Source organism: Hylobates moloch, unplaced genomic scaffold (assembly GCF_009828535.3).
Source record: "Hylobates moloch isolate HMO894 unplaced genomic scaffold, HMol_V3 SCAFFOLD_2, whole genome shotgun sequence".
In the NCBI taxonomy this organism is placed as follows: Eukaryota; Metazoa; Chordata; class Mammalia; order Primates; family Hylobatidae; genus Hylobates; species Hylobates moloch.
The window spans coordinates 15,273,666-15,288,038 of NW_026652277.1; the positions used below are offsets into that span (position 1 = coordinate 15,273,666).

At 37.5% G+C, this 14,373-nt stretch overlaps 1 protein-coding gene and 1 long non-coding RNA gene across 2 annotated transcripts in view; one reads left to right on the plus strand and one right to left on the minus strand.

Moving 5' to 3' along the window:
* ITGA8 (integrin subunit alpha 8) overlaps positions 1 to 14,373 on the minus strand; it is a 204,543-nt gene that overhangs the window by 56,660 nt on the left and 133,510 nt on the right. Inside the window, exon 23 of the mRNA XM_032163020.2 lies at positions 9,211 to 9,291. Coding sequence (XP_032018911.1) covers positions 9,211 to 9,291 — 81 coding nt within the window. The remainder of the gene's footprint in view (positions 1 to 9,210; positions 9,292 to 14,373) is intronic.
* LOC131382060 (uncharacterized) overlaps positions 1 to 14,373 on the plus strand; it is a 28,436-nt gene that overhangs the window by 13,795 nt on the left and 268 nt on the right. The gene's annotated exons all lie outside the window — the stretch shown is intronic.

The window sequence follows — 14,373 nt, forward strand, 5'->3', positions numbered from 1 at the left end:
ATAGCATCTCATCTCGTGGGCACTAAGAAGAGAGTGGAGAATGTTCCTAAGTTGAGATGAATAACCAAACCTATACATATATAAATATATACATCCATGTATTTCACATGTGAGAATGTGTGTGTGTGTGTGTGTGTGTGTGTGTGTGTGTGTGTGTGTATGGGTTATTTAATCCCTGCTTTAAGCCATATCAAGAAATGGGATTCTTTTTTGCAGATAAAAAATGTCTAGGATGCCGTGTGTTGTGTTAAATGCCCAGTTATGAAGAAATATAGTTTCCGGTTGAAGGCGTCAGAGTGGAAGAGTGGTCATTGTACATTCCTCCTTCCTATATTTCTTTGGCTTCCCGGGAAAGCCAGGCCCAGAGCCAGAACAAAATAAAGTGTGATTGAGTTATAGAGTGGTCTTATAGATATCTCAAGTGTGAGAGAGGGACAGAGAGTTAAATGGCGTAATCAAGGAAGTAGGATATTAACTTGACATATGATTATTTTTCCCTGCAACGTACACCTAGAAAATGAGCATTGGATAAATGACATACAATACATGGCCTTATTTTATATAAAAAGCTGATTACAAGCTAAATTATTATTTTTATAAAATCTTAAGAAGGGTAGTCCTCAAAACAAACCAATGTTTTCTAGCAGTTTTTAGGTAAAACGTGTCTTTAAAAGAATTCCTAGACTTTCAACTAAAAGTAACCTCAACAGAAAACATCTCTTTTGGCAATCAGATGTCATAGTGCCCTTTTAAAGGTATCCAATAATTAACGTGGCCTCTGGCAACTTCAAATGTTAGCAAAATTTATTGGGTTATATTCTTACCCTAGGGCAAGTAATTTAATTTCTGTATATCTCTCTTTCTTCATCTGGAAAATTATGATAAACTCTTTGGTTTGTGTACCACAATTGTTCGGAAAACATCTCAAATGCTTTTGGTCAAAGTTAATTTGGCTGCATTGTTTTCTAGGAATGAGTATATCTTAAAAGCAGACAACCCACAGAAATGTTGCTAAATTGCATAGCTCTTTGCATATGTCCTTACTGTGCAATGTTAAATAAGAAGAACAGGGCACAACTTTGCTGGGCTGATACCGCGAACATTTCTATGTTTATATTGGTTTGTCATTATACTATGTTCCCTTATCTGACTTGGTTTGATTAAATCATGACAGGCTTCTTTCATCAGAGAGAAGCCCAGAGAGCCTGGGTTTCTATTCTAATCTTGACAATCTCAACACCCAAAGCTGGAGTTCTTCAGCTTGGCAACAGAGAGTTGAGTTCGTGTTCACTATCCATTGTCCATTGTGAGGTTCTAGGGAAACTTTTATTTGTGTATTTATTTATTAATTTGCATAGAGAACAAACATAGCACAGAAGCTGAACACATTTTCTCTGAAAACTTTTGTTTTTATGGTCATCAATCCACAGGACTGGCCACAAATTCCCTAGGATCCTAGAATCATATGTATTTGAATCTTGACCAGTACTATGGAGATGATATCATCAAAACCCTTCATTTTATACAAGAAAGGAAGGCTGTTGTATGGAGAAGTAGAGGGTTAGTTGCAGGTGAGATCTAGAACTCAGATCCTAAGTACCATCTACTCTATTTCTTTCTTTTTTTTTTTTTTTTTATTATACTTTAGGGTTTTAGGGTACATGTGCACAACGTGCAGGTTTGTTACATATGTATCCATGTGCCATGTTGATTTCCTGCACCCATTAACTCGTCATTTAGCATTAGGTGTATCTCCTAATGCTGTCCCTCCCCCCTCCCCCCACCCCACAACAGTCCCCGGAGTGTGATGTTCCCCTTCCTGTGTCCATGAGTTCTCATTGTTCAATTCCCACCTATGAGTGAGAACATGCGGTGTTTGGTTTTTTGTCCTTGCGATAGTTTACTGAGAATGATGTTTTCCAGTTTCATCCATGTCCCTACAAAGGACACGAACTCATCATTTTTTATGGCTGCATAGTATTCCATGGTGTATATGTGCCACATTTTCTTAATCCAGTCTATCGTTGTTGGACATTTGGGTTGGTTCCAAGTCTTTGCTATTGTGAATAGTGCCGCAATAAACATACGTGTGCATGTGTCTTTATAGCAGCATGATTTATAGTCCTTTGGGTATATACCCAGTAATGGGATGGCTGGGTCAAATGGTATTTCTAGTTCGAGATCCCTGAGGAGAAATGCAAATCAAAACCACAGTGAGATACCATCTCACACCAGTTAGAATGGCCATCATTAAAAAATCAGGAAACAATAGGTGCTGGAGAGGATGTGGAGAAATAGGAACACTTTTACACTGTTGGTGGGACTGTAAACTAGTTCAACCATTGTGGAAGTCAGTGTGGCCATCTACTCTATTTCTAAAATAAAATGCACCATGGGGGCTCCTAAGCTTCAGTGGTATTTAGTGAAGACGACTTAAATTTCCTGGCACAGTTCTGTAACAAAAATCAAATAGAAGTCTATGAAGCAATATATAATCTTATCAAAACATCATGTCAAAATCATTTTAAAAGCATGGCTCACAAAACTCAGTTATTTACCCACTGAAGACTACTTCAAATCCAGGGAAACCATGGTAAAGAATGATTCTCTAAAGATCTCAGCTAAATCAGTGAAACAATGTTCATGGTTTTCTTTCTCTCTCTCTCTTTTTTTTTTTTTTTTTTTTTAAAGACAGAGTCTCGCTCTGTCACCCAGGCTGGAGTGCAGTGGTGCGATCTCGGCTCACTGCAAGCTCCGCCTCCCAGGTTCACGCCATTCTCCTGCCTCAGCCTCCCAGTAGCTGGGACTACAGGTGCCCGCCACCACACCTGGCTAATTTCTTTTTGTATTTTTAGTAGAGACGGGGTTTCACTGTGTTAGCCAGGATGGCCTCGATCTCCTGACCTCGTGATCTGCCCGCCTTGGCCTCCCAAAGTGCTGGGATTACAGGCGTGAGCCAACGTACCTGGCCTCATGGTTTTCAAAGTGAGTTTTTTAGAAAGAAGGAAGAAATCAAGCAAGCAACACAGAATATATTGAACTAATTTGCCTGGGATAAACAGCCAGTGTGGTAATCTTACGACCCGCACTGCATAGCCTTCCATCCTAAGATGGAAGATAGAACGTTATCCCAGTGACACCCTCAGATAAGAAGAAGACTGGGGTACTGTTAATGGTAGCAATAAACATGAGAAATGAATTTTGGGAGAAGCAAGGAATTAGTTGTTTTTAAAATTAAACCTTATTTTGAGATCGTTATAGATTCATATGTAGTTGTAAGAAATAATATGGAGAGATTCCATATGCCATTTAGCAGTTTCCCCAATGGTAACAGCTTGCAAAACCAAAATGTGATAGTGTATATAATATCAAAACCAGAATATTGTCATTGACATAGTCAAGAACACTTCTATCACCACAAAGATCCCCTTCTACAGGAACATCCACTTCCCTCTGTCCCTATCTCCTCCGTATCTCTTGGCAACCACTAATCTGTTCCTCATTTATATAATTCTGTTATTTCAAGAATGTTATATAATTGGAATCATACAGGATGCAATCTTTTGGGATTGGCTTTTTTGACTCTGCATACTTCCCTGAAGGTCCATCTGTCAATTGTTCCTTCCTGTTTATTGTTGAGTGATATTCTATGGGATGGATGTACCACGATTTGTTTAACTATCAACCCATCAAAGGGCATTTGGCTTGTTTGCAATTTTTGGCCATTATTAACAAAGCTGCTATAAAGATTTATGTAGGGATTCTTGTGTGAACTTTAGTTTTCATTTCTCTGGAATAAAGGAATTGGGTTTTCAGTAAGTTGAAGTATATATGCAATCAGGAAATTCAAATCTGAGGATTTGGTAGTGTGCTGTGAATCCTGTTTCAAATCTTTGTTTTCAAACCCTATCATTCCCAAATAGCAAAGACTGCCATGTATTGTATGGAACAGTCTTGACTCTACCTGCTGTGGATGGTATCCTATGCAAACCTCGGCTGTTCTTGTTTGTGGTCTCTCTTAGTACATACCCATTCAATCCTGATTATTTTACAAAATCTGCATTCTCACTACTCTTCATGAACTCAGTGTATGTGGTGCTGTCTCCTGTGGCCAAGTTTACTTCTCAAAGACATGTGCTAAACTGATCCTTTGTACCACAAAATGCATACAAATCTGCTTAAAGATGATGTTATCTAGCTTTGAAAGAAATGGAACAATTCTCAGTATTTTTTCCCACTTGAATAAATGAATCCATTTTTTAATTATAAAAAACAGTAGATAAAAAACTGCTTAAAATAATGCATGATCAATTACATCAGAATAAACACCATGGACCAAAAAAACGAAATTTCCGGGAGACGGAACATGGAAGATTTTCAAACAGTAGCTGTTTGTTCTTTGATGTATTAAACATTGAAACCAATGTTTTGCTGCATATTTGCAGGAAAGAGTTTTACTATGTAAATGGCTAAAAAGGATTTTAACACAGTCTTAGAGAATAAACTGTGGTCAAGTGTTGGACATTAATCTAGCTATTAAAGTAACTGCTGTCATATGAGAAATCATTTTAATGATCTGTTTTGATAATTGGCAAAAGTGAATAGAAATTTCCTTCTTTTTTTACTGTAAGCAATGACAGTAATATTGAAAATATTAATCTCATAAAATGGATATTGCGAATAAAGACAGTTATATTCAGCCATTAGCTGTCTTGGATTTAGTTATGTCCTAACAAATAGAAACATTTCCCAATTTTAAATTTATTTTGGAATTAAGAAAAAGTTTCAACTTATTTTTGGCTAGAAAAACTAAGACACACTAAGCTTAAAGAAGGAGACAAAAGTTCGTATACGTTAATTGTAAACTTTGAAAAGATATAAAAATAAGATAGTAAAAAATAATACTTGTGTTTTTTTCTCTGATTTTTAAAAATAGCAATTTTCTCATCGAGAGAGGTAGGAGAATGAAATTAGAAGTCAACAAAAATAAAACATCTAGATTAGCTCCAAATATCTGTAAATCAAATAAGTTACTTCCCATGAGTCAACTCATGACTAAGGAAGAAATCACAAAAAAAACTAGAAAATATTTTGAGCTGAGTTATAACAAAAAACCCAACATATCAACATGTTGGTATGCTGCTAAATTTATAGCACTAAATGCTTATATACAAAAAAAGTCTCCAGTCAAGCATAAAATTTCTGCATAGAAGAACTAGAAATGGGAAAGTCAAATCCAAAGAAAGCACGAGAAAGGATAACAAGAGAAGCTGAAACCAATAAAATAGAAAAAAAAGAAAAAATAAATAAAAATTAATAAAACAAAAAGCGGGTTCCTTGAAAAGATCACTAAACTCTAGCCAGACTGATCAGAAAAAGTAAAAAAAAGAAAAAGAAAGAAAAAAGGAGAAGATATAAACTGCCAATATCAAGAATGATGGAGAAGGCATCACTAGAAATCCTACAGCTATTAAAAGGACAATGAGAGAATATTGTGAACAACTTTATGCCAATACATGTAACAACTTAGATGAAATAGACAAATTCCTTTAATGAGAAACTACCAAAGCCCATTCAAATAGAAATAGATATTATAAATAGCCTTACATCTAAGAATGAAGTTGACTTGTTCAAAACCTTCCTACAAAAAAATCCCCACAAAACCCTCCAGATCATTTTATGGAGCAAGCATTCACCTGATACCCAAATTAGAAAAAGATATAACGAGAAAGGAAAACTACAGAGCAGTACTTCTTAAGAACATAGACGTAAAAGTCACTAACAAAATTTTAGCAAGTCGAATCCCAGAGTATCTAAAAAGGATAATCATCAAGACTAAATGTGTTTATTCTCCAGAGTGCAAGATTCGTTTAAAATTCAAAACCAAAAATTAATCAGTTCACCACTTCAATGAATAAAAAAGGAAAACAATTTAACCATCTTCATATATACAGAATAAGCATTTGAAAAAAACTAAACATACATTCATGTTAAAAATTCTCAAGAAGAAAGTAGAAATAAGAGAGAACATCCTCAACTTGATAAAGGGTGTCCACAAAATCCCTGCAGCTGGCATCAAACTTGATAGTAAAAGGCTGAATGGTTTTCTTGTAAAATTGAACAAGGCAAAGATGTCTCTTTTTCTACTGATCATGCACTGGTGGTTCTAGTCTATGCAATAAGGGAAGAAAAAAAATGAAAGACATAAGTATGTAATAAATAATTTAACCTTGTCCAAGAAGAGGTCTGGCCTTTGCCCTCAGCTTCTGGAAGGTAATGAGTAACCTCTTGGAATTTTATGCCTGATAGGAATATCTTTGTTTGCCTGGGGCCTTGAATCACAATGTATATCCTAACAATATGATTTAGATACCAGAAAGACCAACAATGTGATACAGAGTGGAAGCTTTGGTCACATCATATCAATCAACTTGGAGACTGAGATCAATTACATGGGCAGATGATCAATCAATCATGCCTATGTCATAGAACCCCAGTAAAAACTCTGACCACTGAGGCTTGGGTGAGCTTCCCTGGTAGGTGATACTCCATACATATTATCACACGTCAATAGCAGAAAAGTAACATCCCTTAACTCCACAGGGGAGAGCGATGGAAACCCTGTGTTTGGTCCTTTTCCAGATTCCACAGTGTGTATTTCTTCCCTTGGCTGATTTCAAGACCAGCCTGGCCAACATGGTGAAACCCCGTTTCTACTAAAAATACAAAAATTATCTGGGCATGGTGGCAGGTGCCTGTAATCTCAGCCACTTGGGAGGCTGAGGTAGGAGAGTCACTTGAACCCTGGAGGGAGAGGTTGCAGTGAGTTGAGATCGTGCCACTGCACTCCAGCCTGGGTGATGCAGCGAAACTGTCAAAAAAAAAAAAAAAAGAAAGAAAGAAAAGAAATATGTGTAAAAAATTGAACAAGAATTTCTCTGCCCAGGAAGAGTAGAGTCAACAAAGATTAAAAAGCTGCTGAATCTCATTTAGGAATCAGGGGACCGCAAGTTAAACCTTCATTTCTTGTGAGGTACCATTTCTTGTGAGGTACTATTTCTTGCAAGGTACCATTTCTTGTCCACCAGTCTGGCTCAAAAACCAGATGATGTTGAGAGTAAGCTGATAGTGTGGTACAGTGGAAACTTCACCCACTTGTCACGGGAGTGTAATTTGGCATACGTATTTTGAAAAAGAGTTTGATATTATGTAGTAAAGTTAAATAGAGCACACTCTCTGATCCTGAATTTCCACTTCTAAGTATATCCTCTGCTGACATTCTTCCCCATGTGTACTGGAAGATATGTACAAAAAACAATTGCAAAAAGGAAAATAATAAAAGCCTCACATTTTCATCCAGAGTAGAATACATAAATAAGTTATGGTATATTTTGGCCGAGCATGGTGGCTCAGGCCTGTAATAATCCTAGCACTTTGGGAGGCTGAAGTGGGCAGATTCACCTGAGGTCAGGAGTTTGAGACCAGCCTGGCCACCATGGTGAAACCCTGTCTCTAATAAAAATACAAAAATTAGCCGGGCGTGGCACATGCCTGTAATCCCAGCTACTGAGGAGGCTGAGGCCCGAGAATCACTTGAACCCAGGAGGTGGAGGTTGCAGTGAGCCGAGATAAGCCTGGGTGATAGAGTGAGGCCCAGTCTCAAAATAAAGTAAAATAAGATAAACGATGGTATAGTTTTACAGTGTAACACTCGGGCAGTTGACATGAGTGAACTACAGGCACATGCACCAAAATGAATCTCAAAAACATTGGTTTGAATGGAAAAAAATTAGAAACATACATAAAATACGATTTTATGTAGGTAAGTTTCAAAAAACTATATCCCAGGCAGGATAGCATGATCATTTCTGAGCACAAGCTCTGGAGACAGTCGCCTATATTTACATTCTGGCATTTTCTAGTTTAACCTTCAACTCCTTGTGCAGCAATTCCCTCACCTGTACAAGGAGGCTACTAGCTCATTTTAAGATGGGCTAACTTGGAGTAGCACCAAGAAAGGAACAGTATATGTTAGACATTGCTATTATTCTCTAATCCGCCAGGGGGCACCCCAGCGGCACCAGGACAGCAGGGCAGGACCCATGGCAGCACTGGCTCTGCCTACTGAAATACCAGCTGTCATCACCAAAGCTTGTAAACCACCGTGGAAAAGGAAGGAAACCAGGATTCTGGAACCTCAGTGACAACTTGGTCCAAAATACCAGTTGACATTTTTAGCCAAATCCATGATTGTTCTGAAAAACCAGAATCATCAGAAAAAAATCAATGAAGTCCAATTTCATGCCAGATAAGAACTACACACAACCCATTTCTGATTTCTTTTTCCCCCAGGCATGGATTTTGCAGCTGGTAGTCATTTCCTTGACCCTTTTCCCCCTGTCTCTCAACTGATTGCTTATTGGCACCTTCCTTAAAGAATAGGATCAAAGAAAAATGATATAAAATATAGATCCAATCGACCCTTGCATCTGAGAGCTAGTCATTTATTAAACTCCAGATGTGGCGTGGTAAGGCTAAAATGTCATTATGCTAAAATAATTATTGGAGAATTGAGACTTTTTTCAGGGAATCACTTGGTTGTCTATTTTACCTGGCTTCTTATCAACTGGTTTTTATAGTTTGATTACTGCACTGTCAATTTGGGGAATAAAGTGATTTTTTTTGTTGTTGTTGTTGAGATGGAGTTTCACTCTTGTCACCCAGGCTGGAGGGCAATGGCACGATCTTGGCTCACTGCAACCTCTGCCTCCTGGGTTCAAGTGATTCTCCTGCCTCAGCCTCCTGAGTAGCTGGGATTACAGGTACCCACAACCACGTCTGGCTAATTTTTGTATTTTTAGGAGAGACAGGGTTTCACGATGTTGGCTAGGCTGGTCTCAAACTCCTGACCTCAGGTAATCTGCTCACTTCGGCCTCCCAAAGTGCTGGGAGTACAGGCATGAGCCACTGCACCTGGCATAAAGTGATTTCTTGTTTTGATATTCTTGGAGTTAATTATTATTTAGGGTTTACTCTGCTTTCCAATGGAAGGCTAATAATGATCAATAGAAAAGAGTGAAAATTAATATCCACGATGAACTGTGATCTCTAATGCATCAGGAAAATTCCACATCGTTTTCACTAGTATTTTATCTTAACTCTGCATACAGAAGGATATTGTACTATTACAATGCGTTGCTTACTACTTACCCTCTTATTTCCACCTGCACTACAGCAGTGATGTTGATTTGCAGGCTCACAAAATTGCTGTCTGGATTGTCCTTGTTGGAACTAAAACACAGGGACATGTGATTTAAATCTATCTGCTCAGACGTATTATTACAATACATGATCATAAAAAACATTCTGTATATCACAGGAGCAACACACATTACTAACCTGATCATTCAGGATACAAGTGTATTCATTCTGCAGAATCGTAACCATTTGTACAGAGAAATGCTAAGATCTTTTATGATCAATAGTAATGTAACAACTATCTACGAAGAGACACTTTATCTGGAAATACAATAGATATCAGAGAAACTAACACTTATTTTTTATTTTTTTATTTTTTTTGAGACGGAATCTCCCTCTGTTGCCAGGCTGGAGTACAGTGGCTCAGTATCAGCTCACTGCAACCTCTGCCTCCCCAGTTCAAGCGATTCTCCTGCTTCAGCCTCCCAAGTAGCTGAGACTACTGGTGTGCGCCACCACACCCAGCTGATTTTTGTGTTTTTAGTAGAGACGGGGTTTTCACCATGTTGGCCAGGATGGTCTCCATCTCTTGACCTCATGATCTGCCCACCTCAGCCTCCCAAAGTGCTAGGATTACAGGCGTGAGCCACCGTGCCCAGCCAAAACTAACACTTTTTTAAATGGCTAAACCAAAAAGGTATTGAACTGTGTTCATTTTGCAGCTTCTACCTTTGACAAATTCCTTAACATCTCTGTGTATATCATGTTCATTGCCCATTAAATAGGAAGTGGCAGCACAGCCAGCTCCTGATTTTCCTTGCTAATAAAGAGAAGAACTGGCATGAATAATGCAGAGAAACACATAATCGAAACAGCATTTGTGTTTGGCTCTGGGATGCATCATACCATACACCGGCTTGGCAGTAATTTCATCTTCCTTACGGTTTATTTCTTAAGTTAGCATTAAAATAAGCATATATTCACTGCATACTCACCAGCTAACTCGGACAAGGAGTTGGAGAGTATTTTAAAAGACCGGTTTAAATAAATATTCATTACCCACAGTACCCTGAATATAGACCCAAGGAAGTTGGCCAGTTCATAAACAGGCAATTAGGAGATGACATGGATATTTACAAAATGCATTAAGAGTGTCTAGATAGAAGGTGTGTGTTTAACAACACTTCTTTGAACAGTGGCAAAATTATTTTTTAAGTTTGCTGGGGTTTTTTCTCTCCAGAAAATATAATTAGATATGAAACAACTTTTAAAAACGCATGAGTTTCAAAATGCATGTGCTATAAGGAAAACAAAACATACTTCGCAAAGAGGCTCAACCAGTAACTGAGTTTTGAAGGCAGCTTCCATCTGCATTTTATAATCCTATTATGCTTTTACTGAAGTCACTAAAAACTTAGGCAGCTTTTAGCAAACCGAGACACAGCCACATCACCACCAACAGGTCATGTTTATATTCAGGTGTCGTCAGGAAGAGAAGGCCTCTTCTTTTTTTAACATCAGATCTCACTCTGATTCGATGGACGAGCTCTAGCACCAAGATGATGGTAATGGGGTAGGTTCTGACTAGCTTTTGAAGCTTTCCAAATGTGAGAGCTGGAAAGGATATGATAAAATTCTGCTTTCAAAGCAGGAGGAGGCAGAATTGTTCCCATGATGCTTTTGAAAAGTCCTGGCCGATTGTATATAATGATAAGACAACTTAAACTGCAACCACACATAAAAGATATAAACAGGCAAATGTCAGGCTCATTTCCTGGAATGGAGCATCACCACTAAACCCACGACTGAGCTTAAGGGACTTGTTCACCAGAGGCTGAACCCCAGTTTCCAGGCCATTTTATTAAGTTCACATCTGGGGAGGATCAGTCAACTAAAAAAATGTGTGTGTGTGTTTTTAAGGCAGTATTCTGAATTCTAACCATTAAGAAGTAATTAAGTAATTTTACTTATTGTAGACTTTATGGTTCTAAATATATTATGGGAAATTCTTCAGTTTGGAAATTTAAATCTATTTGTGCCACAGATTAACCAGACTTTTTTCTATTTCTAGTTCACTACTGCTTGGCAGCTGTGGAAATTAGAATTATGAAAAAACAAAGTTTCACTTAAGTTATTGCATAATTCTATTGTATTTTCTTCCCAAGTGGTTTAAATAACACACTTTTCATTACCCAAAATACCCTGAATATGTAAATAGACATTGAACATTGAAATCATCCTTGAAAACAAGTCTAACACGAAGCTTTTAGAGGCCGTTTTGAAATGCAGCGAGAACAGCAGCAAACTCTGAGTCCAGACCCTCTGGTCAGCTAATCAAAATCATCTTTTGTCACACAGACTTGCCATGACATTTGCTACTGCATACTAGCGGTGTCAGCAATATCTCTTGTAAGAAAGGAACCAGGCTTGATAAATAACTTGGATGCTTCCTTGACCTCTTTCCTGAAAGGAAAGCTCCCTCACTAATACCGCTGCTACATCCAAACAAGCCATCCATCACCGCCATGGAAGCTGAACTATTTAAACTGTTGGTGCTGGTTCTACACAAGGAATGATGAATTTCCACTCTACAACTGCACCCTATGTTATATACTATGGATAGACGTGTTTTTCACTTTATTACTCCGATGCTATTTTCTTTTTTCTTACTATTTCCTATTTCCTATATTCTAACATTCTCTCTATGCTTTCTGCGGTCTTTGGAATGTCAGCAAAGATAACACAGTATTCATCTCACCATTACTAAGGAAGAAACTCTGAGGACAGTCTCCAAGACCTGTTTGTATGTGGCAATTGCAATCTGAGACCCGTTGTACACAGGGAGGAAAATGTTTATGTCGTGCAGAGTGAGGGCATAGAGAGACCGCTTAATGCAAATATTTGGTAACAGGAAATATTTTAAGTTTATTAACATATAAAGCCCATTTCTCTCTTGACTTCTATTTGTGGAAAAGGGATTCATTAAATGCAGGTCATGGCAGTCAATATATGCCTGTAAGAGTTTAGACTTCAGAACATTTGGTTTAATTTATTTTTGGTTTAAACACATTTAAACCAAATGCAAAACCATCCATTTAGATCCTTATTTACAGCTTTGGAGTAAGCCAGCAAAGCATGCAGATAAATGCTCACCTCTCAAATACCCTAGTAATTGAGTTTTTACAGTGTTTTACTCAAATGCTGTATTTTTTTTTTTGAGATGGGGTTTCACTCTATCACCCCGACTGGAGTGCTGTGGCGCAATCTTGACTCACTGCAACCTCTGCCTCCCGGGTTCAAGCAATTCCCCTGCCTCAGCCTCCAGAGAAGCTGGGACTACAGGCGTGCACCACCACACCCAGCTAATTTTCATACTTTTAGTAGAGAAAAGATTTCACCATGTTGGCTAGGCTGGTCTCAAACTCCTGACCTCAAGTGATCCACCCACCTTGGACTCCCAAAATGCTGGGATTACAGGCGTGAGCCACCGTGCCCAGCCTCAAACACTGTATTCTTGCTTTTATATCTATAATGTATGTTTTGGGAATTTAATGCTGTATGTATATTCCAGTTCTTTCTGCATTTTTATATTTTTTAAGGGTAATGTTAAAATAGTCACGAGTGGAAATGGAATGTAATCAGTCATGACCCTTTGTTTTAGATGAAGGGGAATGTTAAAAACATGGCCACTTCTATTTTACAGCAAATTCGGCACTTCATTACTGAATTCATTATTTAAATGATGATCTACAGGATGGACTTGGGGAAGGCATCTACAACACTACCTCGTGTCTTTTGCTTCTTAGATGAACTACTAATTGCATCCATTTTCTTTTGTAACTTCAACCAAGAGCGAAGAGGAAATATCAGTGAATTTGCTTTGTACCAGACTTCTTTTCTATATAAAGGTTGTGTATTTTATGAGAGATGTATCTTTCCACAGGTGACACAAAGCTTCATGTCACCGGAGGATCACTGGCACAGAAAATGATGCAGAGGAATAGAAACTTCAGGTTACTGTCTGGAGGGATGGTGGTCCTTTGCCATGACATGTTTTTTCTGTTTTTGTTTTTGGTTTCTTTCTTAAGATACTTAGAAATATCAACAGAAGATTTCCAAAATAAAAATATTTAGGGCTACCTAAACCTATGATATATTTTTATAGATACAAAGAAATGATTTAACATGCTTTTGGTAAAATGAAGGAATATTACAGAAGAATTTATTCCATCTGTATCCCATCACTAAATTTTATCCAGATTAAAAAAACCTAAAATACAGCATAAAATGTCTAAGTTAAATTCAAGAAAGACTTCATTAAGGTCAGAAATGAACACCTTAGGTAAGTTGAGAAAACCTTCCTCTCTAGAAATCTATCACAAAGTTTGGGGTGGGAGAGTAATTTGTGACATGGGTTGTGGATTTTTAAAATCTGCTACATTCTTACAGAGTTTATGTATTTTTTAAAAATCCTAAGCCTTTTATTGAAGTAGCTATTTAAAAAGTAATCCATTGCATGGAGTCATTATTCTAAAAGTTATCACACTCTAATGGTACTTCTTGCAAGATATTAAGATAAACTTAGAAATTAACCATCTTGCACACTAGTATTTGAGACTCAAATTGTGGATACTGACTTCATATTCATGTAATAGTTAGAGCAAGGGTTCAACATGCCAGGCAAGGTATAAATAAATACAGAAGGCTTGCATGTCCTGTTTACATCAGTGTTTTGCAAACTTTTTAAGCTGCATATCACAAAAAATACATACATCTCACTAGACATCTTACTACACATATGTATACTTACTGAAAGGAACATTTCATGAGCTGTATTAATATATATTATATATATTATATTATATTATATTATATTATATTATATTATATTATATTATATTATATTATATGTTACTTTCCATTCAATTTCTTTTTAATATGGGTCTAGAGCCATTAAACTGATTCCATTACCCAGCTAATGGGTTTAAGTTCACAGCTGGGAAGCCCCAGCCCAAATGCCACACTACTACTTTCTTCGGGTCTTCCTGTTCACGAAATATTATTTTCAGCCACAAAGGAGCAAACAGAATAGGTGGTAAGCGGGTAAAGTTACAGTTGAATTCTCAAATGGCATCAGCCTTAGAAAAGAGAAGCAGCTACCTGTATGGCTCTGCT